This window comes from Sciurus vulgaris (genome assembly GCF_902686455.1).
Source record: "Sciurus vulgaris genome assembly, chromosome: 12".
Taxonomy (NCBI): Eukaryota; Metazoa; Chordata; class Mammalia; order Rodentia; family Sciuridae; genus Sciurus; species Sciurus vulgaris.
In genome coordinates, this window is record NC_136473.1 from 113,607,718 (window position 1) to 113,633,582 (window position 25,865).

General features: G+C 56.0%; 1 protein-coding gene across 2 annotated transcripts in view; it reads right to left on the reverse strand.

Moving 5' to 3' along the window:
* Positions 1-547: 547 nt before the first annotated feature.
* Positions 548-25,865, reverse strand: part of PBX1 (PBX homeobox 1) — a 267,263-nt gene continuing 241,945 nt past the window's right edge. Inside the window, exons 7-9 of one of the 2 annotated variants that reach the window (XM_079107939.1) lie at positions 23,667-23,779; positions 22,397-22,486; positions 548-1,024 (exon numbers count right to left, since the gene is read on the reverse strand). In XM_079107939.1, coding sequence (XP_078964065.1) covers positions 932-1,024; positions 22,397-22,486; positions 23,667-23,779 — 296 coding nt within the window. In that variant the 3' untranslated portion in view covers positions 548-931. The remainder of the gene's footprint in view (positions 1,025-22,396; positions 22,487-23,666; positions 23,780-25,865) is intronic. The other variant, XM_079107940.1, reaches the window with a different exon arrangement.

Genomic DNA, 25,865 nt, shown 5'->3' on the forward strand with positions numbered 1-25,865 from the left:
GTGGTTGTGAGCGCGGGCATTCCCACAGGAAGTCTTGGTAAAGCGCAGGTGAGACTGCACCTGTTGGCCTGTGCTGTGTGTGCCTAGTGTGAAGGAGAGTCCCGGCTGCAGGACTGAACCTTCTCCCACTGACTGGCGCATTCACTGCCTGCCCAGCCAGGCCCTGTCTGTGGTGGTCCTGAACGTGGCTTCTAAGCCTTCAATGGTCTTAAAGACTGTCTCTCTGGATCCAGGGTGTTGTGGGAGGCGGGCGGAGCCTGCGGATCCTCCCTGGCTGCTTCCACCCTTCCCTGCACTGACTTCCAGCCTGGGAATCAACCTGGAGGCACTGAGCTCCAGGAGGCCCGTCCCACAGTCCCCAGCGAACACCCAGAACTGGGAGAGCAGGACAGCGCTTCCCTGGGGACTGTGCCCAGGAGGCGGGGTGGAGGCGGGAGGAAGGAGCAGGGCAGGTGGCTTTTCCTGCTGAGAGGTAGTGAGAGATAGGAGGACTGGCCGCCAGCACAGGGAGCAGGGTCAGAGGGCATTCGCTCCCCAAACCAGAGCGTGAAGACAGACAAACACTTTATTATTTTCTTTGTGATTTGCTTCCTTTCAAATTCCTCTAATTGTTGAAAATACCCGTCAGTGGTGAACTAGAGGGCAGGGACCCAGGAGCCCAGGACAGAGGGAAGGGGGCAGGGAGATGACGGAAGCCAGGCCAGCAGCTGGAGGCAGGGAGGGGCGCGTCTACCCAGAAACGAAGGGAAGAGAGTATAAAGAAGTGTCCAGATTGGCTGAGACAGCATCCCAAAGAAGACAGGAGAGGAGACTCTTATTGTGTTTGCTGATTGCTTCGACCCCGTCTGACCGCGCCAGCGTTGGGAGAGAAACCTCCCTCCTGCCCCTGCCCCAGTGGGGCCCAGGGTCAGCCGGGTGCGATGGCGGGAGATCAGTTGGAGGTGTCGGAGTGAACGCTGCCAGGGCCTTCTGTGGGGGAGGTCACTGATGAAGGGGTAGTAGCATCCTGCCAACCTCCATTAGCCTGGAAGGAGAGAGGGAGAGAGGTCAGTCCTCCGCAAGCCAGGGGCTGTTGGCCAGACCGAGACAATGAGGAGAGCCCAACAGGAAGGCCCAGCACACGGGTTGCGCGCGCGGGGCAGCTGCTTCTGAGGGAGGTCCTGTCCCCCACCCTGAGGAGAGTCGGATCCTCCCGGGGCCCTGAGATCCAATGCTACGCCTCCCACTTCTGTGATACACTTGACCTTCTCAGCCACTCGGTGACGGGGTCTCAGCACCAGAGGAGCACCAGGGGTCCTGCAGGTCGAGAGGCCTGAGTGGTGGGTTCTGACCAGGCAGTGAATAGCTGCTAGCAGCGGGAAGTACCTTCACCTCTGGGGCCTTGGTCTCCCCTTCGGAAAAATAGGATGGTTGGCCCCACGGTTCCGGATGTCCTTCTAGCCCCGGCTCCCTCATGCTCCCGGGCTCCAGGCCCCTGTCCTGTGGCCAGTTCTGCACTAGAAGCTCTGCAGTAGACACTGGTTCATGTCCTCAAGGTGGGGCCCTCATTCTGGGCAGGACCTAAGGAATGGTGAGCCTGGCAAGTTCCGAGGCCCCACGTGGACGGACCTCAGCTCGCTGGAGCGTCGGGAACTGCTGTACCCCGTGGGGACACAGACCCTGAGAATGGCCTTGGTAACGAGAAGGCAACGCAGGGACCACGACGGGCAGAAGAGGGTGGCGAGGGCACAGAGCACAGGACTGGGCTCTGCCAATGTGCAGGAAATCTGCAACGTGGGAAGCCAGAGGCCCCCCAGACCTCTGGAGGTCCTTCTTCTGAGGCTGGATCCAGGGCGGCTGGACGTGGGACTGTTGTGCAGGGTTCACTGAGTGACCCACCCTTTCAAAAGCATCCCAGAACTGAAGGAGTTGAAGAACGGTCACGGCGGGCGGGTCCTGGGCCAGTCCGTAGCGGTGGTGATTCAGAGCACCGAGGGCCTCCCCAGCCACCCTGTCCGGGGACGCACACCTCCGCTGGGCAGTGCGCACATCCAGTGGAACAGGGTCACTGCTCCTGGTAAGATACTTCCTATCCTCTCTTCCTTCCCTCGGTTCTTCGAAGAACTCAGAGTACAGGGCAGGCATTGCCATTGCTATTGGAGGACCACGGCTTCCACTCCTGCTGGGCCCACCACCGAGCGCGCAGCCCCAGCAGGAGCTAACACGCCGGAGCCCTGCAGGAGCCAGCAGGCGCCCCTCCCCAGGGCAGAGGCCTGCAGGCTCCGGCCTCTGAACCCGCCCTTCCTCTCTGCCCTTTCCATCTGCCTGGCTTCAGTTTCCATTAACTCACCTGAACCTGCTCCAATTCCCCAGGAAAGCCAGGCTCACTACTGAAGCAACGCCCTCCAGTCGCTCTGGCAGGAGGGTAGGTTTTGTCGACTCCTAACTCAGAGCAGCCCTGGTGCTGCCAAAGGGCCCTCGCTCATCCTGGACGGCGCCAGGACATGGCTTGTCAGTGGTGTGCCCATGAGCAACACCCCGGCTCCCACCGCCCCTCCCAACGCAGCCAACCAGCTCTACCCCCGTTCTGCAGGAGGACACCCGTCCGCTGTCCGCCATGGGAGACGAGGCAGAGCACAGTGGGGAACAGCAGAGCTTCCACCCTCGGGCGCCCAGACGCCACAGAACCCAGGACAGAAGGAGGCCCTCCCGCTGCGGGCTTGCCACGGCCGTCGGTGCCACGGCCTCCTTCCCAACCGTGGACAGCCACGTCCTCCCGCAGGTTAGCTCAACTGAGAGCAGCCACGCTTCTCCCAGAGGAAGTCGTTCATGTCCTTCATCTTCTTCTTGAAAAGTAAAATCCCTGTATCTTGGGATATTTGGAAAATAAAAAAACTTACAAACAAAATCTTCAACACCCCTAATTGCACAGCTCAGAGGTGATCGATAATCACCGTCAGCGATCTGGCATCTGCCGATCCTGATGATCTGTTTCAATGTGCGTGTCCACCAGAGAGCTGCTCAGATGACAGACAGACGGCGGCGTGTCTGGGGTGGGGTGCCGGGTCCTGGCTGAGCACCGAGGACGCTAAGGACACCTGACCCCCTTTCTCACGGTGGTGTCATGAAGCAAAGCACCGGTAAAGAGGGAAGTCCAGTGTCTGAGCACCCCGGTCAGCCAGGGAGGGAGGGAAGCCACGGGTACCTGGCACAAGGAGTTTGTCGCCCTAGTCACACATCGCCACGGCCACGGCTACGCAGCCCTGCTGTGATCCTCGAGGAGACAGGGGGGCTTGAAGGAGGCCTGCGACGGAGGGCAGCCCAGGAGTGCCACTGGCCAGCAGGTGGCCGGCTCTCTGGACTGACAGGACCTGCCAGACTTCTGCTAGCAACGCCCTGGGTAGGAAGAGGGCACACTTCAGCCTGCTCTCAGAAGTTCTGTTCCTCAGAGAGAGCACAGTGCCAGAGGGCAAGGGGACGCGCAGGGGTGGACACAGGGTGAGTCCTGCTCACATCAGAACAGCCTTTAGGTGAGGACACAGGGGACTCACAGGGGTGGACACAGGGCGAGTGCTGCTCACATCAGAACAGCCTTTAGGTGAGGACACAGGGGACTCACAGGGGTGGACACAGGGCGAGTCCTGCTCACTTCATAGTGAGCCTTTAGGTTCCTCCAGTCCTCCCAGTGAAGATGGGGAAATCATCCTCCTGTAAACAGACGTCCCGCACAGACTCTAGCTGTCCCTCCCTCCTCCTCCGCACACAGGCACACGTCCACAGCTGCCTCAGACGTGGCGACCACCAGGTGGGTGCCCCGAGAATTTCCTTGTTCGCAGGGGTCCCTTATTGCAGCAGACCCCATGGCCTGCGCAAAGAGGGACAGCTGGGAATGGAGGGTCTCCCTACCCTAGAACATCCCACTCTCGCCCCCACCCTTTGCCAAATTTAGGCCGAGGTAGCCTCTGGGGTTCACATTAGACCGGGTGAGCTCTCCGTGGAAGGAGCAGGCCTCGAGCTGGAACGGGAGCCGTCCTTTCTGGAGGTGCCGCATCCAGTGCCCAGCCCCTGTTGCCCTGCTGCGCAAACCTCCACATCAGCACCGGAGCTAACCAGCTCAGCGGCTTCCCATGAATCGCTCTGGCGGCTTCGCCCACATCATCCGCTGTTCACCATAAGTAAGGCCTTTGCACGGTCCTGGTCGATCTGGGGAGCAGTTCCCTCCTGCGGCCCTGGCTGCTGGGGAACGTGAAGTGAAGGTCTTGTTGATCTACTTCTGGGCTCCGTGAGAGGAGAGGATGTTTCACTAGCAACTGTGGGGCAGCAGGAAATGAGACTTTCCTTTTCATTTTTCTGTTCCCTCACTCTCTGACACGAGCTATGCTGTATAATGGACACGCTCTTCAAAACGCTGACATCAGAGAGTCTACATTTGCACCCTTTTCCCAGTGATTCTGTGGCTGGGAAGCAAGACCCCTCTGACTTCATACCATGGACCGAAGGCAGTGCAGCAGGCTCGACCTGGAGCCCACATGGGAGAACCAAGAGAACACAGCGTTGGGACAGAACACGGCAGCTTCCCAGGTTAGAAGGGCTTCAAAACCGACCGAAGACATTTTGGAGCAAACTGTTTCAGAACAAAAATGCCTGTGAATTGCCCACCCTGATGAACTTGGCACATGATTTGATTTACACAAGTAACCCAGCAGAAACCCATCTAGCTGAGAAGCAGGAGCGGGAGGAGGCTGGAGCTGGCCTGGGGCCAGGGCTGGGCCAGGCAGGTCTCTTCTGAGAAATTGCAAGGCACAGAGCCGGCTGCTCTCTTCTCTGCCACCCTCCTCCGTGGACTCGGGATGCCTGCAGCTGCCTCTCCCTGGCTGTGGTGTGGCCGCTGGGCTGAGGGGCGCCTGCCCAGCTCCGCCTCTTCCTGCTTCTGTGCGCTCAGCTTAGCAGCATGCCCTTGGTGCACAGTCTGTCACCTGCAGTGCCAGCCCACACAGGGGTGGCTCTGGGAAACTCTCATTTGCAACTCAGAAATACACCCAGGTGCCGCGAACCTGCTGATGTCAGCACTGGGGCGAGCGGGATGTGCATCCTGGCCAGAGGCCATTGCAAGAGAGGGGAGCTGTCACGCACGGGCTGAGAGGTGCCGCCGCCCCAGGCCCCCATCGCCCAGGAGCTGGGGTGGTCGGGGAGAAGAGCCACGGCACAGGACCCCCCTTCTCCCTCCCCCAGCACACACATTCACACGCGCAGAGCCAAGGCACCCAGGGACCACAGCTCACGTGACGGAGGTCACGCCCCAGAGCCACTGTTTTTGCACAAGCTTGGAGAACCGGTTTCCTGATATGCTGAATACTTCCCTGAGGTTAAATGGCAGGCACTTACCAAGAGGTGAACAGAGGCTCCTGGGAAGTCCCCTGAGGGTCATCCTCTGATTCACATTTCCGTGGAAATTTTACAGTGATGAGCAGATCTGTGTCCAGTTGTCTTTCCTCTGGTCTTATCTCTAGCTGCCACTGCCGGGATCTTTCAGAAACGTAACTGTGACTACGTCGCCTCCAGCTGTGGCCCTCCAGTGTCTTCCCATCGGCCTCAGGACAAGGTTCGGTGTCCTTGTCTTGTGCACTCTCCAAGCAATGTCGCCACTTAGTACTCCAACCATACCAGGCGTAGGAATCCCTGCAGCCAGCAGCCCTGCTTCCTGTCCTCGAGTTCAGGGCTCTCACATCCAGTCACACCCACTGACACGGGCTGCGTTTGAGAGGGTCTGAGCATCCTGGCAACCCTGTTTGACCCCTGCCCGGGCCTCCTTCCCCGTCAGGCCCCCATTCTCTCTGGGTCCCTGATTGCAACCTGGGCTGCCGTATCCCAGGACGGTCTCACTAGCAGACCTGGAGGGCAGGGCTGTGAAATCTTTGATTCTCAATGCCTGCCCATAGCATTGGTTTTGATGAATGCCCTCTCTTTGAGAGGGGTACAAAGAAAACAGTGAATAAGCACTAGCCGACGACAGCATTGCCTTCCATTGTGGAGGAGAGCCTGCTGTCAGGTCCTGGCTCCACAATTCCTGAGGATCAGAGGCCAACAGCTGAGTGCAAGCTGAAGACGCTCCAAGGCAAAGCAGAGGCAGGGCCCAGTTCGTGGTGCGTTTGGCTGCCAGACACTGAACTTTCTTCTTAGGAATGTGCCACGGGGGAGACCTGGCACTCCGTAGCTTATTCCAGACAGGTGACTGGTTAACGTCTGCATGGCTCTGTTTTCAGGGAAGACGTTGAGAGAGACGGTGGGTCCTGGCTGTTTTCGCGCCACAGCTTCATGAACCAGCCCAACCAAACCACCATCCATGGCTGAGACCCACAAGCAGATTCAGCTCCTGCCTTAGGATCCAACTTTAAGTTGGCACATAAAGTACAGGTCACCCTGTAAATTTGAATTTTAGCTAAACAAGTCATTTTTTTTTAGAAAAAGCATGTCACATGCAACATTTTCACCTGGGAATGGCATGCACTCTGAGAAGACACCATCTGGGCCTTGTTTGGGACCATGGGCAGCTCAGACTCAGCTCTGTGGCTTGTCTTGCTTGGACCTTTCACCTCAGTGACTTCACACAGGAGCCTGTTTGAAGCTGAGACCATCCCCACCAGCTTGTGCCTGCTTCTCCTCAGTTCCTGCAGTTTATTGTAGGTCCTTTGAGGCCAGGACCGGGCTTCTGCTCTGAAGCCCCAGCGACAGCCACCTGGCACATACTTCCCAGAAGTCAGTCCTCTGCCTGCATTGTCCCTTGCATGGCTCTGTTCCTGTTTCCTCGAGTGCTGGGGTGTGCCACCTCCCGCTAGAACAGACCTGGTGGCTTCGAGGGTCATGCTCCTATCTGGTCCCTATCACAGTCTCCTGAGCCCCATGCTGTTGCTGGGCAGGCCCTCACCATTCAGGTAGATTGGCAGCACAACCAGCCACTCCTGGTGGAGAACAGATGCCCTTGCTGCAAAGACTTGAGTGTACAACGCTGCAGAGAAATGATCTACCTCCCTAAGATGAAGCAGGCCCTCCTACTTTACTGGGCAGGGGGGTTCCTCGCCCCTGAGGGTCCACCTCCTAATCCCTGGGGGCAGGTGGGCTCCTCTGCCCCTGAGGGTCCACCTCCTACTCCACAGGGGCAGGTGGGTCCCTCTGCCCCTGAGGGTCTACCTCCTATTCCACGGGGGCAGGTGGGTTCCTCTGCCCCTGAGGTTCTACCTCCAACTCTATAGGAGCAGGTGGGTTCCTCACCCCTGAGGGTCCACCTCCTACTCCACAGGGACAGGTGGGTCCCTCTGCCCCTGAGGGTCCACCTCCTACTCCACAGGGCCAGGTAGGTCCCTCTGCCCCTGAGGGTCCACCTCCTACTCCATGGGGGCAGGTGCTCCTCTTCCCCTGAGGGTCCACCTCCTACTCCACGGGAGCAGGTGGGTTTCTCACCCCTGAGGGTCTACCTCCTACTCCACGGGGGCAGGTGGGTCCCTCTGCCCCTGAGGGTCCATCCCTTCTGGCCTTTGGGCATGTGCCACCTTCCAAGGACCCGCCGGCGTCCCCACTTCTCACAGACCTCTTCAAAGGCACCATCACCTGCCTCTGCAGGCTGGTACCCTGGCTTCCCCGCCCTGCACTGTGACTTTGGCCTCTAGGCGTCTGTCTGTCCTTGTTCATCTCACATGAGCACCAGGGCTTGTCCACTGTGGTCATTATGTGTTTAGTTCTGTGCACACGTGCTCAGTGCCGACAGGGTGGTAGGTGAAATTTTAAAAAATCTGGTTTCTGCTATTAGGGAGTTGACTGTTTTATGGAAAACAGACTTTGGCTAAATCATGACAAGAACCATGTGGCTCGAGATGCAGGAGGGAAGGCAGATGAGGGTCTCCTGGGGCTCTGGGGGCGCCAGCCGGTAGGCCAGGAAGGGCAGCATGTGGGCGCATGAGGCCAGAGCAGTGAGCTGGCTGAAGGCAGGAGGTCCCAGATATGTCCAGGCCCAGTGGCCACACGGAGCCCCAGGGAGAGGGTAGGCAGCTCAGAGCAGTCACCAGAAGGCCTGAGGCGTCCATGGTGTCTGCTCCGCTAGGCCTGCCTGTGAGCTGGTGAACGTAGTGGAAGCTCGAAGCCTCCCTGGGTGTCCTGCTCCTGGGAGCCCAGGCCCTGGCCACTGAGCCCAGTGCAGCTGCACGGCCATGAGGGACCTGCAGTCCTCTTGCTCTGGACTGCAGATATACAATGGTACCTGAGTCTATGTGGACTCATTCCTGCCTCTCAGGAGGGAAACTAGAACTTAGAAACTGGGATCTGCCAAACTTGGTCTCCCACAGACTCAGGAAGGCTCGGCTGTGCCCCTCCCCAGCTCCCCAGGATGAGCTGGGATACGCTTCTGGGTGCAGGCAGATTGCTGCCCTGTTCCTGCTACAGCACAGAGAGGACAGTAGCACATACTGTTTCCACACCCCACAGACATATGGGATCCTCAGAGCAGGAGGTTAAAACCTAAAGTGTATTTTAATTTAACTTTTCAAGGGTCATCCTGATCTCCTGGCCAAATAAATAAATAAATGAATAAATAAAAATAAGTTCAGCTTGATTCAGCTAAACAGAGGCATCTTGCTGCAGAGAATTCCATTTATATCTGAATAAACATTCTCCATTCTCAGAACCGCACACACAAAAACACACACACACACACTTAGACCATCAACAGTGCTCAAATTATGCATGATTTTTGCATACTTCCTGAAATTCACATGAGGTTCTCGGATGCTCAGAAAGCACACGGAGCACCTAGGACATGCTCCCATGAGCTCATGCACACACACATACGCACACGCATACTGCTCACGCTGGAAAAAGCGAGGATGCAAGACAAGATGACTGTGCTCACTCGTGGAGCCAAGTCCAGCTCACTCAAACAGAAGGTATGTTTTAAATCTCTCAGTATAAATTACCCAGTTGGCTGATCCTTTTCAGAACTGAATTATCCATCTTGTTTTTATAACCTTCGATTCTGCTTTGGCTTTGTTGACAAGTATTATCCGTTAGGCGTACACACAGCCCGTGCACACCCGCACGCCCAGATCTCACGCAGCCTCCTGCTGTGAATCTCGAGGCCGTTTTCCGTCTCACAGAAGCTGAACCTCTCACACTTTCCTGACCGTCCGAGAGACAGCAATTACCCCGGATTATCAGAACAACAATGACAAGCCGCGTAAAGAGACACTGAGCCAGCTCCACACCCCCAAGACTGGCATATTCAAGTACACTCGGGACATTAATAGCAATTTACATGCCATCACTAAGACAAAGCCACAAAGGCTCCGTTGGCAGCCTCTTATTTTGAAGCCTATTATTTGTGGGAGTTACAGGCTATAATCACAACAGAAACTTTCAAAACCCTTATCTTCCGTGACGCACCAAATCTATTTCAGAGCCGTAATTGCTATGTCACTAGAGAGTTTGCTGCTTAATGCACTCAAATGCCATTTAGTGTTTGCAGGGTCATTACAGCTAACAGAGGGTGGGGGAGGGCCAGAGGGAAGTGGGGTGCAGAGGGCTGGGGTATGTGCGAGAACGGGCGCTGGCCTCCACTGAGCCTCCTTTGCTACTCAGGGCAAAGGAGGCTGTCGTCCACAAAGTCCTGTTTCCGATTTCCATCCACGGCCAAGGAGATTTGGTTTTTTAAATGTAAATATTTGTTCCTTTTCAATAGCTCCAGTGATTTCTGCAGTGGAGCTCAGGGGCTCCTGGGTCTGATGTGGCTTTGGCTTCTGCAGATGGGCTGCTCGGGAAGGAGACAGGCCGCTCTAGAGGATGGGAGACGTCAGTTCAGCAACCTGGAAGACACGCGCACGGACAGTGGGAGGAGACGTGGGGACTGAGTGCATCTGAAGCCAGAGGAAACTTCTCACCTCTGGAAGGGCGCTTCCTTGAGCAGGCCTCGTGGAGGTTGTGGGAAGCTCTTTAAATGTATGTTGATTTTATTTCTTCATCCATCACGAGGGAAGGATGTGCTTATTTGGCTTAGAGTGATACTAGGCATAGGGTAAAACTTCAACCAGCTTTTAACCAACCAATATGTCTCTAGGGTCTTTTAGGTAATTTTTAGGATCTATTTTGCAAAGCTGAGTTTTTAATAGACCAAAAATAAAGGAAATGTCAAGCTAATTCTGACAGCAGGGCTTTTTTTTTTTCTCTCTCTCTCTCTTAAAGGTCAGCACTGGTATCACTAACAATCCAGCTTTTTCTCTCAAAAACATTGCATGGAAACGGGGTGATACTGGGCTCTGCTTTGAGTTCTCTCCCTTCAGAAAGAAGCTCTGTTTTCTCAGGTCGATCAGGTGCAGCGCTCTGGAAGACGTCCTAGATCTCAAGAAAAGACACGAAAAACCAGACACACGGCGAAAACATCCCAGCTTGCTAGACTCAAAGAGGCACAGGGAGAATAAGATGACTCGCAAGGGACAGAGGCGCCGTCATCGAGGGTGAGGGAAGCGGGAGCTGCTGTGGGCTGCCAGGTACTCGGACCCTGGCGAGTCCAGAACAAGACTCACAGGGCATCCACAGCCCCTCAGACTTGTGCACATCCAGGGACCTGGACCCAGGTGCGTCCAGAACAAGGATCACAGTGGGTCCGCAGTGCCTCAGACTTGTGCACATCCAGGGACCCAGACCCGAGGCACGTCCAGAACAAAACTCACAGTGCATCCACAGAGCCTCAGACTCCCACACATCCTTCAATCTACTGTTTCATTTTTGAAAATCAATCCAAGGATTTCAGAAAGTATGCACAGCATTTTATGTGTGGAGTTTACCACAGTACATTGAACAACAGAAAAACGGTGGACTTGCCTTATGATAGGTTCCAGTGCAGCTATTCCAAGTTATTTTTAAAATAATGTTCAATAATAGAGAAAATATTCATAATGTGTTTTTAGTAAAATCAGTGGGTTACAAAATGGTATGTAACTTTCCACACCCACACGAAAGCCACACTTACACAGAAAATGCTAGGAGGGTATAGAACAGAAAGTGGTGATTTTCCTCTAATTTTCCTGCATTCTCCACATTTTCTATGTTAAATATTAACTTGTAATAAGGATGATAGTAAATGTAAGATTTAGAGAAAGCGCATGAAAGGAAGTCAACATCTCTTGGGCCTTTGGTTGTGCACCAAGTGTATCCAGAGCTCCGTGGAGGAGGGGGGCCAGGTCTCCCGTGGCCGTGGCACACAGGGTCTAGGGCAGGAAGGCTGAGGGAACTGGGGCCGTCCTCCACGGGGGAAGTAGCAAGTGAGCCTGGAGCTCTTCCAAACAGAGCAGCTATCTTGGAAACCTGTCAGCCTGCCATTTCCTTCCCCATGAACACCAGGCCCCTGGACAGTCAGACATAGAGCTCAGCCCAGAGGAGCTGTGAGCTGCTGCGGAATGTGTGCTAGGCCTCTGCCTGCAAGCCCAGAACCATTACTGGTCAATAACAGATCACAGAAAACACCTGCTGCACAGGAGTGGAGGGAGCTTGCAGGCCCCACTGCGGGTCGTGCCCTGGTGAAAACAAAAATATCCCTAAAGAGCAACAAGGACGACTGTCCGTCCACAGAGGTCCAGCTGGGCCATGGCAGGGTGCACCCACCACTACCTACTCTGCCCAGGTCCTGAGTCAAGGCGTGGGACACACAGCTAAGAGCCCTCTTTTCAGACACCCATGCACACCCCAGTCAGGCCGGAAGCACAGAAGGACCAACCAGGACCCCAGTCCTCAGAGCACTGCAGAGCACATCTGGGAGGAGCCAGGATGCCCTGGAGAAGGCAGACCCGCCAGCAGGGTGGGACTGCGCAGTGAGCGGCCTCACCCCAGGCCTGGGTTCCACAGCCTGAGCTTTAACCACCAGGAGTAGGGAGGGCCAGTTGCCAGGACAAGAGAGGAGGAGAAGGACACGCACAGCACCAGGTGCTTCAGGGACCTGTGGTCAAGGAGAGCACAGAGGTCCCCGGCCATGTACCCAGGTTCTTTCAACAATCTGTGCCCCGGTTTTCTCACCCGGCCCGCAGCTTCGGAGCTGCTGTTCTGGTGTCTGGCCCCCAGCATTGCACCACGTTTGCTCACACTTTGAAAATGTCCCGGTTGTCTGAAGAGGCTGGAACAGGGACACTGCACGGGGAGTGCACAGCGCACAGGAGGTCAGTGGTGTTCGCCGTGAACACCGTGACTGTGTGTCACTCAGCCTGCTCCTTCTCCGTCCTTGCGCGTCTGAACTCGCCTTTCATTTGCTGTTTCATAACTCCCTTACTCTACTGGACTCAATCCGCCCTTTTAACCTCCGTGACGCTGGGCAGCTGATGTTATCTACTTCACCGCTACCCACTTACTTAGATCTCAGTGGTCCTCTCTGCACTTGCCCAGTGCTGCCTCCGTCGGCTTTCCTCACTGCACGGGCCACGTGGCACCTGCTGCCGTTTTTATCTTTCCATTGCTCTGTGATTCTTTATTTCTACTTGTTTTTCTTAGCACCTTGCTCTCTTCAAGTTTTTAATTCTATCATTCACTCTTTCTATTCATTGTTTCTAGTTTTGTTCACATTGTGATGTCTTTGTGCTCCATCACATTTTTAACTTACTAGCAATGACACATGTCACATGTTACATCGAGGACAGAGAGGCTTGACCAAAGCCCTGGCTTGCCCAGGCCAGGGTGGCTCCTCCTTGCCCTCTCCATGGTCCAGAGGAGACCACCACTTGCGTAGCTGTTCATTCTAAAACCGTTACTTAGTGTGTATAGCCTCTCAGATTCACAGGAAAACTATTCCTCTTTCTCCATTTCACTCCCTCTGATGAAAAGAGATCTACCTCTACTGATTCCTGGGCCTGTCTTGCTTCCATTCTAGGGACCCAGAGAACCATCCAGAAGAGGGCTTGCCCCGAAGCCTGCCCCTGCACATCCCGGGGTTACTGGCGGAGGTGGCTCCTGAGCTGTGGCACTCTGGAGGTGCACAGCACAGTGCCAAGGAAGGACTGTTTCACAGTTCTGCAGACTGGATTTTAGTGACAGGACCGCCCGTGGGCAGCCCTGAGTGTGAGCCCAGCAGAGCCGCACGGCGGAGCTGCTGCGGATCCGCTCCCCTTCACCCGCTCTGAGACCTCAATGCAGGCACCACGGCACGTTCCTACTCTGCAGGGTGCTAGGTCCCCCGCTTCCTGGGGACCAGGGGCACAAGGCCCCCTGAGGGAGGGAAGGGGCACTGCAGTTTGCCTGGCCTGAGTTCCGACTCAGTTACTTCTCAGCTACTTGATTTTAGGTGACCACTCAGCCTTTCTGGGTCTCCGGCTCTCACCATAAAATGGGGCGGCATCGTCACGGAGACAGACCTACTCTCCACCTGGGGCTGCATTGTCACTGAGACAGACCTACTCTCCACCTGGGGCTGCATCGTAACGAAGACAGATCTACTGTCCACCTGGGGCGGCATTGTCACGGAGACAGACCTACTCTCCACCTGGGGCTGCATCGTAACGAAGACAGACCTACTCTCCACCTGGGGCTGCATTGTCACGGAGACAGACCTACTGTCCACCTGGGCTGCATCGTCACGGAGACAGACCTACTCTCCACCTGGGTGTGGGAGGGGCTCGCATGTGTCCCGAATGCCAGGCACGCAGTTGTGGTGCTCTGCATCCTCTCCCCTCTAGAAAAGGCACAGAGCCCCCAGGACTTCCCCTGGTCTCCCCGGAAGCCCTGGGCCTGAAGCCTCCTGTCCAGCCTTGTCCCCTTACGTGTCTTTAGAGTGTTGCTCAGCGGGGTGCGCTTCCCGGCGCCCACGAGAGGCCACCTTCCTAAGGAGGCGTGAGCACACTGTGGGAGGCGCTGGCCCGGAGGGAACGTCTGCAAGGGTGCGTGAATGGGCCTTAGCCAAAGGACTCTAGAGGAGCAGGGACAGGTGGCACAGGCAGAGGGGAGAGGGGCCACGCCCCCCAGGGAAGCCCTGGGACTTCACTTCCCAAGCAGGAGGCCTCCTGTCGCCCAGCTCAAAGGCTGTGGAAGGGAGATGAGTCCCTTCCAAAGTAAGCACAGCAGATCAGAGCCTGTGCTCGAGGGCAGGCTTCTCAAACCTGGGAGAAGGCCGGGCAGTTCTGGGGGTGACCGTGTGCCTGTGTGCACACAAAAAGGGAAATAAGCCAATCCCTAAAACCAAAGGCCGAATGTCTTCCCTGATAAGTGGATGACGATATGTAATGGGGAGTGGAGCTGGAGGTGAGAGAAGAATGGAGGAACTTTAGCTTACGTAGGACACGAGAGGGAGAAGCGGCAGGGTATGAAAGATGGTGGACTGAGACAGACATCCTTACCCTGTGTACACATATGATTACAGGAATGGTGTGAATCTACGTCGTGCACAACCATAGAAACGAAGAGATGTACCCCATTTGTGTAAATGAATCAAAATGCAGTCTGTAAAAATAAAAAAGTGCAGAGTATCATGTTTAAACACAGCGCGCTGTATTATCAAAGCTCCAAGATGTGCCCTTGTGATATGCACATTTAGTTGTGTAAAATTTTGCCTCAGAAGTGAGAAAAAACTATGCATAAATATTAAACTCTAGTTAATGATACATGCCAGAAGAATTATTTGAGGGAAAATGTCTGCAATTTTGAAATGCAAAACAAAAGAAGAATAAAAGCAAGAAACCCAAGACAGATTAATGTACAAAGGCCAGAAGGGGCAGCTGTGTATGAGAAGCCCAGAGTTGGATGCCAGTGATAAAATCTAGGTGGTAGTATGCTGGATTCACTGTAAAATCCCTTCAACTTTTTATGCTTGAAAAATTTTAAAATATAATTTTTGAAATTAAAAAAAGATAGCATCCTTAATACAAAGAAAACAACATTAATTCCTTCTCTTAGGTTAGCCCTAGGCAGCATTTAAAGACTGCATGCCCCAGAGCAGAGCTCCTTGAACTGAATGTGCTTACAAGTTACCAACGGGCTTGGTGAACTGTGGAATCTGATTTAATAGGCCTGAGTGGACCCGAGAGGCCACTGTGCTTCTGAGCGTCCAGGTGCAGGGCACACTGCCAACGGACCAGTCCAGCAGGGAGGAGGGACAGCAAGGTGGAGTCTGCTGGCAGGGACCTGGGTCCCCTGGAGACACGGAACAGAGACTGGCCCTGGGACAGGCCCCAGGGGCTGGGCTTGAAGAAAGCGTTCGGGGTGAGCCCCAAGACATGTCCTACTGGGGCATGAAAAGTCATGGTTAGGTGAGTCGAAAGTGCAGGTAGAAGCCGCGTTGAGTGTAGGTGGTCCTGCCTTTGTATTTTAAATCTCCCTCCACATCATCCCATTGCTTAAAGTCTATTCCCATGCTAATCTAAGTTTTTGCTGTGTATAAGGTTGATTTTTAATGAAGAGTTCTGTCCGTTTTGGGAAAGACTAATTTAACCAGGAAACATCTCTTCTGGTCTCACAGCATGGTCAGAACTCTGAGGCCATCACATCACCTTTGGTGGCTGCCAAGAGACAAGCACAGTGCCTAGCATTGGTTGTCCCATATGGCAACCACCAGCCATAAGTGGCCACTTAATTAATTAAAAGTGGATAAAGCTGAAAATGATTTTCCTTGGTCACACTAGCCAAATTCCAAGTGCTCAAGAGCCATGTGTTGAAAATGGCTGACTTACTGGGCAGCAACGAAAAGAACCATTAACACGACAGAAAGTTATGTTAACCAGCACGGATCTAGAAGGATAGAAGAGTTTCTGCTAGAGTCACCTGCAAAATCTAGAAAAGAATGGCAATGTCGATCATGCGTGCAAGCAGTCCACTATCAGTTGAAAGGGATACAGTATATATAGGGAGATAGTTATATATATACACATGTATACATGCACACACATCTACGTCAGCACCTCAGCTAATGACCATGTCCACACCCTTTTAAGATAACACATGGGTGGACTATACTGGGTGGTATAGTTCTCTTCCAGAGAAGCAATGAGCTGGGTGACTTCAGCCTTCTTAGCGTCCCGTGAAGACGGTGCGTAAGAACCATGTTCTACTCACACTTGTCTTTTTGGTGTGGGTTATTAGAAGGTTTTCAATAAACACTTGTTGAATAAAGCATTAATTCATTTATTTGCCCATTCTGTCAAACAGATCTAAATATTTAATATTTACAGATGTGCAAACATATTTCCCCAAACTCAAATAGAGTCAAGTAGAGTCTACTTAATCTTTAAGTAGAGATTTTTAAAAGTCACCCCCTTTCACAATGGCAATGAGCCTTTCTAGGACAGAATTCTGTACGCTCTCTGAAAACAAGCTTGTCGAAGGGTGTGGGACTCCCTTCCGAGAGCAGGCTGGGCCTGCGGGCAGGACGGCCCTGGAACTCGCCCGTGCTTCCCGTGCAACACTCTCCTCCTTTAATTTGCTCATGGTTTTCTGACGTCTCAGGAGCTGTAACTATTCCAGGAGCAACCACCAAACCAGACTGCCCACTGGAGGCTGCACCTTCTCCAGGAGCAGAAGGCAGGACGGAACAGCACGGGGTCCCGGCCGGCGCGGAGCGTGGGCGCAGAGCAGCCATCCCACCACGGTATCGTTTTCCCTCCGAGCGCTTGGAGTGTCCCCCTCGTGCGTTTTCTTCAGAACGGAAAGCGATCATTGTTTATAAATAGAACGTGGCAGTGGAAGAAGCCTTAGATGAAACCCAGCTCGGAAGTCCCTTTTAGAGTTTAGGGAAATGGCTTGTCCATCCTCACAAGGCCACATGGAACACACGGGGTGAACAGGCAACATGTGGACACCTGGCTAGGTAGGAGAGCAGCGGAATCCACTGTGGGAAACTGTGGAGGTCAGGAGCCTCCAGAAAGGAGGCCGGCTGTTGCCTCTTCGAGCCTCAGACACTTCTGGCTGGCTGGGGTGGTGCCTTTCTCAAAGGTTACTGTTTGGTTTGGAATTCCGCTGTTCTGCTCTATAATTCGACTTCAAATTCCCGCTGGACTACAGAGTTGGTAGGCTCCCCTGTCCTGACCTTCCGAGCGGAGGGAAGTGTGGAGCGAGACTCACAGGGAGCACTGTCCACATCAGCAGCACAGGCTTCTTGGTGTCAGGCCTGGAGCTGGATGTACCAGGAGCTGGCCTGGGCCCCCAGGTCGCCAGCGCCTGCGCTCACTGAACACCAGGGGGAACGAGTGACTAGCAACCTGCCACATCTTTCCTGCACCTTAGGGCTTCACGGGGCAGCGCGGTGACTGAAGGACCAGACCTGAAGTCACGACGCCAGGGTCTTCCTGCTGCTTCTCTCGCGGTGGGCAGGGACGGGCCCTTCTGGTCTCAGATGCCCGAGTCGGCGCTTCCACTCCTCTGGACGCTCTTCTGACACGGGAAGCGAAGGTTCTGCCACGAGGAGAAGCCAGGCTGCAAGCTCATCGCCGCTCTGCCCTCCACCCTTCAGAGTCCAGTCCACTCAGCTGCCCTCAGGGCTGTTCCTCCCCAGCCTGCGGCTCTTCCCTGGTGGCTGGTCATGGACCCAGGAGGCACCCAGAGGCCACACACGGGGAGCACCTCTGGGTGGCTCTTGATTTTTTCACAGGGCTAATTCAGTTTGGTGAAATGGAAGAGTCCAAGCTCTGTTCCCACAGTGGGTTCTTAAGGATGCGCACGTGGACCTTGAACACCACCTCGCTCGCCCCTGCAGCTCACCTGAGGCAACGCCTTCTTGATGCACGCTGGCAGGTGGCAGGAGCTCTCTCAACACACCTTAAAGGATGCACCTGGTTGAGGCTGCCAGGGACCGGGCTGTGCCCACATGCACTCCCTGAACCGCTGGTGTTTGAGTCCTAATGGTTCACGCACTATTTATTGCCTCAGTAAATGTTCTTTTCGCCCCTTCACCTAATGTGGGGAAAAAGAAGAACAAGACAGAACCCTCTGTGGTACGGTCTGCAAAGAAAAGCGTGGACCCTCTCCTCCCCCTACGGTAATCGTCGCAGAGTGACTGGCGAGTCCTCCTGCTGAACTCAGGCCGATGGCGAGCTTTGCCTTACAGGGATAACACATGCATTTCCATTCTCTCCAAAACTCTCGAGCAGCCAGACCTCTGGTGCCTCTGCACTCAAGACTGGCTGCAGCCAACTCACTGCCTCAGCCCACAGTTCAGAACCACCTTGCCCTAGAGGACAGCACCTCTGCCCCTCGACTGAGTGTCCAGACAAGCCCCTGGGGTGCGGCTCTGGCTGCATCCTCCTAGATCTTCAAGACAGTTTGAGGGGAGGCGGCGGGCTGGAGAGTCCCTCAGTGCTGCAGGAACCCCCGAGGGCGTCTGCACAGCCCACGAGGACGGAGCCAAGAGGACGGCTCCCAGGTACGTTTAACAGACGAAGCAGCCCCAGCTGAAAGACCACAGGACGGTCCAGGCTTCCTCATCCCCAGTCGCTTCCACCTTCTCCCCGGTGGTCCTCGGAGGCTGCAGAGCACAGCCAGGAGGGAGACCTGGGGGCCACGGAGCAAGGGCGGCCACAGATGGGTGTTCTTGCAGGGTGGGAAGTGTTGGAGCACCTAAGGGAGAAGTCTCCCAGGAATGTGCCTGTGACTTCATCTACTTAATGCAGGGTTGAATCTTATTCTCAGAGAAGATACATTGGCCAACAAGTTTAGAAAGCTTTCTCCAAAAAAGGAAGACTTAATGCCATTTTTGGATTGAAACGACAGTACCTTGATGGGTAGGTTATGACTTATACGCTGGATGTGGCTCATGGTTATTGAACACATGTCTTTAACCCAGTAGTATTTTTCTGCTCCCACCTGACCTGTTCACTCAAGGGACATGCTGTAAGCAGTCAACGTGTGTGCCTTGGGACACGCAGGAGCAGGCGGGAAAGGGCTTTTGAGGGGCTGGCGCGACCACCTGGGCTGACCACGATGGGCAGATGAGGCAGGACAGGCAGTTTGGGGCCAGGCTGAGGAAGAACCTCAAGGCTGCACCCAGGGTTGGAGCTGGTATGCAGCCACTAAGGACCACTGACAGCGTCTGAGCATGAGCAGACCAGGGAGAGAAGGAACCACGGCCGGAACGGCGTTCAGGAACCATCCCCAGAACCAGGATGGGGTCAGGACGGCAGAAGACAGTCGGCGATGCTGGGAGAGCCGGGAGCATGTCTGACCACAGAGATGCGAAGTCTCCCTCCAGGCCTCCAGCACAGCAAGCCCTGCCGCCATCACGAAAGCACCCCAGCTCCAGGGAGGGTGACGCCCCTGACGCCTCAGGAAGGGTCTGCAGGGCTCAGACTCCACGTCAGGAAGGCCAGCGGCCCTGCGTCCTGCTTCTGCTGCAGAACCTGCTTCCACTGGGCACGTGTCGGCCGGGTGAGGCAGCTGCCCCGTGCGACGCTAGGCCTCACAGGGCCCGGGCACTCTGCCCTGCTGCCTGGCCCTCACCTCCCACAGCAGCCTGTGGGTATCCTGACACCACTGGCCCCACGTGCAGGGAAAGGCCGGGGGCTGGCACCTAGCGCCTCCCGACGCCCCTTCGAGGGTCACTGCACCTGGCCAGCCTGTGGCTGTGCTAGCTTAAGGCCAGGGTCTGCACCTCCCAGGACTGCACTCCTTGGAGAAGATATGGATGCTGCTGAAACCCAGCCAGGGCAGCAGGTACAGGCTGCCCAGAAAGTGTCCTCCACCCAACAAGGCTCAGCCAGAGCCCTGTGGGGAATTCTACTGCTGCTGTGGCCGAGGGCTGTTCACTTCTGTTTCTTGGCTCCAACATTTCATTCTCGTCCTGGCCCTTCTTCCCTGCACCCCGTCCCTCTCCCTCCAAGGCCCTCTTCTGTGTGTACGTGTCTCAGCCTCCAATGCCACCATGTAAAGATGCGCTCAGCCTCCTGCAGCCAGCACAACGCGAGACTGACTCCAGAGGAGACGTTCAGACCAGGACCAGTCTTTGATTCACTTATTTGCATAGTGAAGACCCAGAAATAAACCATGATTCATGGGGAAAAAAAATCTTTCAAGTGGCATTTGTAAGCCAGTTTTTGTGGTGGGCTTGTGTAATCAGACAGGATCATCCGCATGTGTGTGGTGACACTGTTTAGAAATGATCCCCAGCCACCAGGTGACATCAGAAGGGTCATCCTGGCTGCAGTCTGAGAGCCGCTGCCCAGTGAGGAAAGAAAGGTGGCAAGCACAGAGCTGCCAGCCCGTTTCCTGCCACCCCGTGGACTTGGCAGTCCGTTTCCCACAGTGCTGTGGGCTTGGTCTCCTCTCGCTACCCTTCCATGGAAGCGCTCAGCACAGCTCTCTGACGCAGGGAGTGCACACGTGCAGGTGCGCTGAGAGCCACGCCACACCCACGACTCCAGCCTGGACCACGCTTCCGGAACACACCGCCCACGTGGAGTCTCCAGGCTGCTCAGCAGACCTCCCGGCACCCAGCCGTTAGTGCGGCCAGCACACCCAGGACTGCGGGCGTCGCTCGAGAGGGGCGGAGGCCCTTCTGGAAGTCCTGGGAAAGTGGCTCGCCTCCCCAGGCTGCCGGACACCTCCCCACTCCCCAAGACGGGCGAACACCAAGACCCAGGAGGGAGTCCCCCGCAGCGCCCAGCTCCCTGACCGTAAGTGGCCTAAGAGTCGTCAAGGCAGCTCGACCTGGGGACAGCTCCCTCCTCACGTCTCTGCCACGCCCCTGAGGATGACTCTGTTCCCAAGGACGGGGACTCTGGACTGCAGGCAGCGATGCCACTGTAGAGAACTCCGGCCAGAGCAGAAGTGAGGCCACTCCTCGAGGCGTGTACTCAGGGATGCCAGCGGCCTCCAGATCTGCCCGCTCTCGAAGGGCAGCAAGGCCAGCCCGTTGGGCGCCAGCCACATCTTAGGAGGCAAGGGTCTCTTCCCCCAACGGGCCTCCTGGGGGGGCAGGCGGTCTCTCCCTTTCCTTCCAGATGGGCTGCGGCGGCGTCTGATTTTACTGATGTGGACTCGAAGGGCTGATTGGGCATGGAGGCGAGGTGTCCCCCAAGAGCTCACGCGTGAGACAACGCAAGGAGGCTCGGAGGAGAGGTGACGGGCGCAGCCTGAGCCTAAGCCGGGACCTGACCCCCGCTGGGCTTGACTGAAGAGGCGCGTGTGGCGGGAGGAGGCGGCACTGGGGCGTGGCTACGGGTCCACAGTCTCTATCTGGCGGCCGAGTCTCCCTCTGCTCTCTGCTTCCTTTTTTCTTTTTTTTTTTTTTTTTGCGGTACTGGGGATCGGACTCAAGGCCTTGTGCTTGCGAGGCAAGCACTCTACCAGCTGAGCTATCTCCCCAGCCCTTCCCTCTGCTTCCTGATGATGCCAGCTGCTTCCCTCTGCCACACGCTCCGCCAAGATGTCCTGCGTCACCTCAAGCCCCAAGGAATGGAGCGACCTTCTATGGACTGAGGCCTCTGAACCCGCGAGCCCTCAAACGTTCCCTCCTCTATAGTTGTTCTGGTTGGGTCCTTAAGTCACAGCAGCGGAATAACTGACGAAAACAGGGCCAGTCGCCCTCCCTGCGGACATCGCACCTCAGCCGGAGCAGATTCGCTCTTGCTGATAAGCCGTGCCTACCACCCCTGATCTGCTTTAATCAGAACGACAGAAACGAGCAGGACGAACGGTCCCACCCAGCGACCCCTCTTCCCCCAGTGGTTCTGAGCCCATGGTTCTGCTGGAGCCCCCAGCCTCTAGGAGCCCAGCACATCAGCCCTACCTGGGAACGGCCTCCTCTGCCAGCCGCCCCCTTGTCCCAGTCTGCTGTCACCACTGTGAGACAGTGGACGTCTGATCTGAGAAATCAAGTTGGATTGCTGTCCCAAATCTGCACTGGGTTCTCCTGGTCTGTCTGATCGATTTCACTCTGAGCGACACAGCTTGTCGCTATGAATTTTCATGCTAGTCAGCAGCCGCCAGCGCACCCAAGAACAAGTAGAGATGGTCCGTCCCCTCCTGTCCCTTAAACACCCCAGCCTCTGCACCGAGGTCTTTTCATTGTCTATTGACAGATTGGGAAAAGGGTCTTTCTGCAGCCACAGACCTGGACGCAGGGGATCTGGCTGCTGGTTTTCCTCCCCTGGTCCCGCCCCAGTTTGTGGTGACAATTCCTGCCGCGGCTTTGCTGGATGTCACCTGTTTAGCAGCTCCTCCCGGCTGTGCGCATGTGGCCGCAGGTGCCATGCAAACACTGATTGTATCTGACAGCCCTGCGCCAGCTGCCTGCGTGACGTGTGCCGACCGCCACGCTCTGTGGGTACAATGCCGCCCACGGCAAGGCCGACATAGCAACAAGAAACGAGGTGACCGCAAAGCTCGGGCGAGTCCTACCAAGCGCCATTCTGGGCCCTGTGGCCTTGAGTAATTGGTAGTGATAGAATGGAAACAAGGGGGAGCCTTGTTTTCTTACACTGATGCCCTGCGGACTGTACATCTGACTGGCTGCGAGTCCGTCACTGTATCCTCCTGTCTGGCTGATAACATGGCGAAGGGTATCCACCTGCACAGAGGAAGAAGAGAGAGGGAGTTAGTCAGAGACGCAGGCCCAGTGCACACTCACCTCTCACAGGCTGCCCAAGCAGCACCGTGGCTTTGGATGTGCTCGGGGGAAGAGTCCATGAGGAGGCGGGCACTCCTCCGAAGGCCAGGTGCATGACCAGTTCTGCATTCAGTGAGCAAGACAGCAAGACGGTGTGGGGAGTGGGGCCCCAGACTGACCCACGGTGCAGCGCAGGACGGCAGGGGCGGCCGAGGGCTGCAGGAAGCAGGGGGCGGTGTTCCGCCTCCCCGGGGCCTCCCTGTGCTCCACCCCAGGAGCTCCCCTCTGCGGTGCTCTTGTCTGGAGGGCCTTGGGCAGCCAGGTCAGAGAGAGCAGACCGCCTAGACCGTGGTTGTGAGGACCCCCAGGAAGGCCAAGTCTGACCGAGGACCTCACACTAGTCTCCAGGCTTCGTGTCCTGGGCTGGCTTGCTGGCCAGCTGGTCAATTCTGGGCCCAGGGTCTCTGCTCCACACCCAGGAGGCAACTGGGTCGTCTGACTCAGAACTGCTGACCCCGACCCTGGTCTCTGCCTTCGCCCTCTCACATTTCCTGCCGTGACACAGGGCTTCGTGAGAGCTGCAAGGTGACCAGCTTCCTAGGAGCTCTGAGGATCCACCTGGGGCGTGGTGCTGGCCTCCTGACATGGACTTGTCATTGAAAACCAAGTCCACTGACCTTGAGGGTGACTGAGAAAGTGAGTTGGCTTTTAAAGCTTCAAGTGAAAACGTGAGATGCTAACACATTCGCCTACTTATTAATGACTCCCTCCTTTTGGAAAATACTGACCCAAAATGAGGAGAAGCCTGAAAATGGAGATTCTGAAGCCTCCTCCCTCTGCCTTTGTGCACAAAGAACACACTGTCCTGCTGCCCAAGCTGCTGTGGTCGCCTGGCCCTGCACCTGTGCTCTCCTCCTGCCTTCCCAGACTGGCTGGCAACCAGAGGCCAGTGCCTTCGCCAGGTGTGGATGAGATTCCTACAACAGTGGCTGCCTTGGGATTGTGTTGGTGGAGCTGGGCTGCTGGGCTCTGTCCCCTCTCCTCTGCTCTCCTCCCTCTCTGGACAGAAGCAGGGAGCCAGCATGACCAGGGGCTCTGGGACACTAGCGCATTCACCTGCGGCACAGTGGCTGGTCCCTACCTGTGATTGCACGTTGGCTCCAACCTGGGCCCCTTGATAAGAATCCCCATTGAGTGACTGCACGCTCATGAACAAATCTCCAGAGTTTGACATGTTAAAAGAACTGGAAGAACCTGGAAAGGAAAGAGTGAGGCACCTGAATCACAGACAGGAAAAGGCCCCCCACACTGACAGCCAGGAGCAGAGCGGCATGCAAAGCACCCCCAGGTAAAACCCAGCAGGGGCGTCCAGAGCCTGGTTAGTAGCAGGACAGAAAGAGCAGGCCACACAGGCGGGCGGTGGTGTTAGGGAAGCGCCCCTCACTCTGGGGCTCAGTAGTGCTGCCGCCTCCCGGCCACCTCCAGCAGGGGGCGGAAGACCCATCCTCTGGGCACAGCCCCCTGTGAGCCTGATCCACGCTTCCAACGTCTGCTGGCAGCCAGGGTGGAGAGCGTGGGCTGCCTGGCGAGGGTATATCACCAGAACTCTCAGCGGGGCAGCACTGGGAGGACAGGCCAGTGGCTCACTGGCCAGTGTGGGGTCTGCTGGCGTTCCTGACTTCAGATAGGTCAAGCTCCTGCTGGGGCGACGCCCAGAGGACCATAGAACAGGGACCTGTGGGGATGGTCTTCCTTCCCTGCCACCGGCCAGTGCAGAGGAGGCAAGACGGTGACCGGCAGGAAGCGAGCATGCACGAGGTGAGCCACGCTGCAGGTAAGGACAATGGTGGTTTAGAGTGGCCTGAAAAGGGCAGCAAGCCAGGTTTTCACCCCCAGAGACAGGCTCCTCCAGAGAGGTGGCCTTTAGGTCCACCCTGGCACTCCCCGGACCCTGCTGGCTCCACTATGGCAGACCCAGCCCAACCTCAGCTCAGCGCAAGGGCTTGCAGAAGCTTGATATTATCCCGAAGTCGCTGTGCAGCGCAGCGCATTAGAAAGAGAGCTCAGCGTGCAAGGTTTGGTTAAAACACACGTTAGCTGAAGAGGAGAGACCCCAGGGACCCAGGTCAGCCGCACTCCACTGCCTTTCTACCCCCGGGCTCAGGCTGCGCTCTTGCCCTGGTGCTCTGAGATGGCTACTGCCAGCGAGGAGCCACCTAGTGCGGTGCAGGCCTCGGCTCTGACATGCACGCCCTCTTCTCCCAGGACAGCCCTGGGCTGTGCTGGACAGCTGTCCCGCCCGCAGGGGGAGGCTTTCCCCTGCACCCGCAGAGGACCACCTAAGCTCTGACCCATACCACTGCGCCTCTGCTTGAGACCCGAAGCACCACTACACTTCAAAAGCAAGGGCCACTTAGGGGAACTAAATGGCTTGTAAACTCTCGTGTGGGTTTTCCTCTGCCTGCAAGGAACTAGCTGTTTACTACTAGACTCATCCTCCATCTAGCTACGGGCTAGCTCCTGCTTTCTCCAGAGGGCAGAGGGTGCCTCAGGCACCAACCACAGCATGGGCATCCCCGCAGCTCCGCAACACGCCCCATCTCCTCTGGCAAATGTGTCCTTTAGCTTATGGAAAAGGAATTAGAAAAGCTGAGCAAAACAGGCCTAAGATGTGACCAGGTGTGGCATGTGACCAGGTGTGGCTTGTACCCAGGGGAACCAAGGCTCCTCAGTGTCACTTCCTGCCATTTATATGGGTCGAACCTTGGCAACTGTCCTCCCCGCTAAGATGAAGCACAGTGCAGTCTGGGTCCCACTCCTGTGTCAAGACACATGCCCAGGCCCCTGGCGCGGCCCAGGAGTCTGTCTGATCTCAGAGGTGGAGCTCACATAGAAAGCCCTCGCAGTGTGTCACTGTACATGCTCACACTTAGGCCACCAGAACTGGAACCCAGGTCAGGACAGTGTCCTCGCCACCAGATGGCCGGCTCCCCACCCTCGAGGCTGCTGGCCTGGAGTCCCCCAGGGCCCTGCGTGCTGCGACGGAAGCCCAGGCACTTCTCTCCCCGAACCAGCACGACACGGGCCACATGCCAGGTTGGTGGGCTGTTGGAAATGAGTGCACACTCTGAGAGGTGGGAGAAACCCCACGGGGCTACACTGGTGCCAAGTGACATGGTGTCCGGGGACCGTGAAGGTAGGGGACGCACCACTTACAAGACAAACTGCAATTGACAAAGATGATCTAAAAATACGTGTGCGAAGCTCAGTTGTAGATATGTCTGGCTGCCTAATGTACACAGAGATGAACATGCGCATATAAATCAGAGTGGATTGCGGA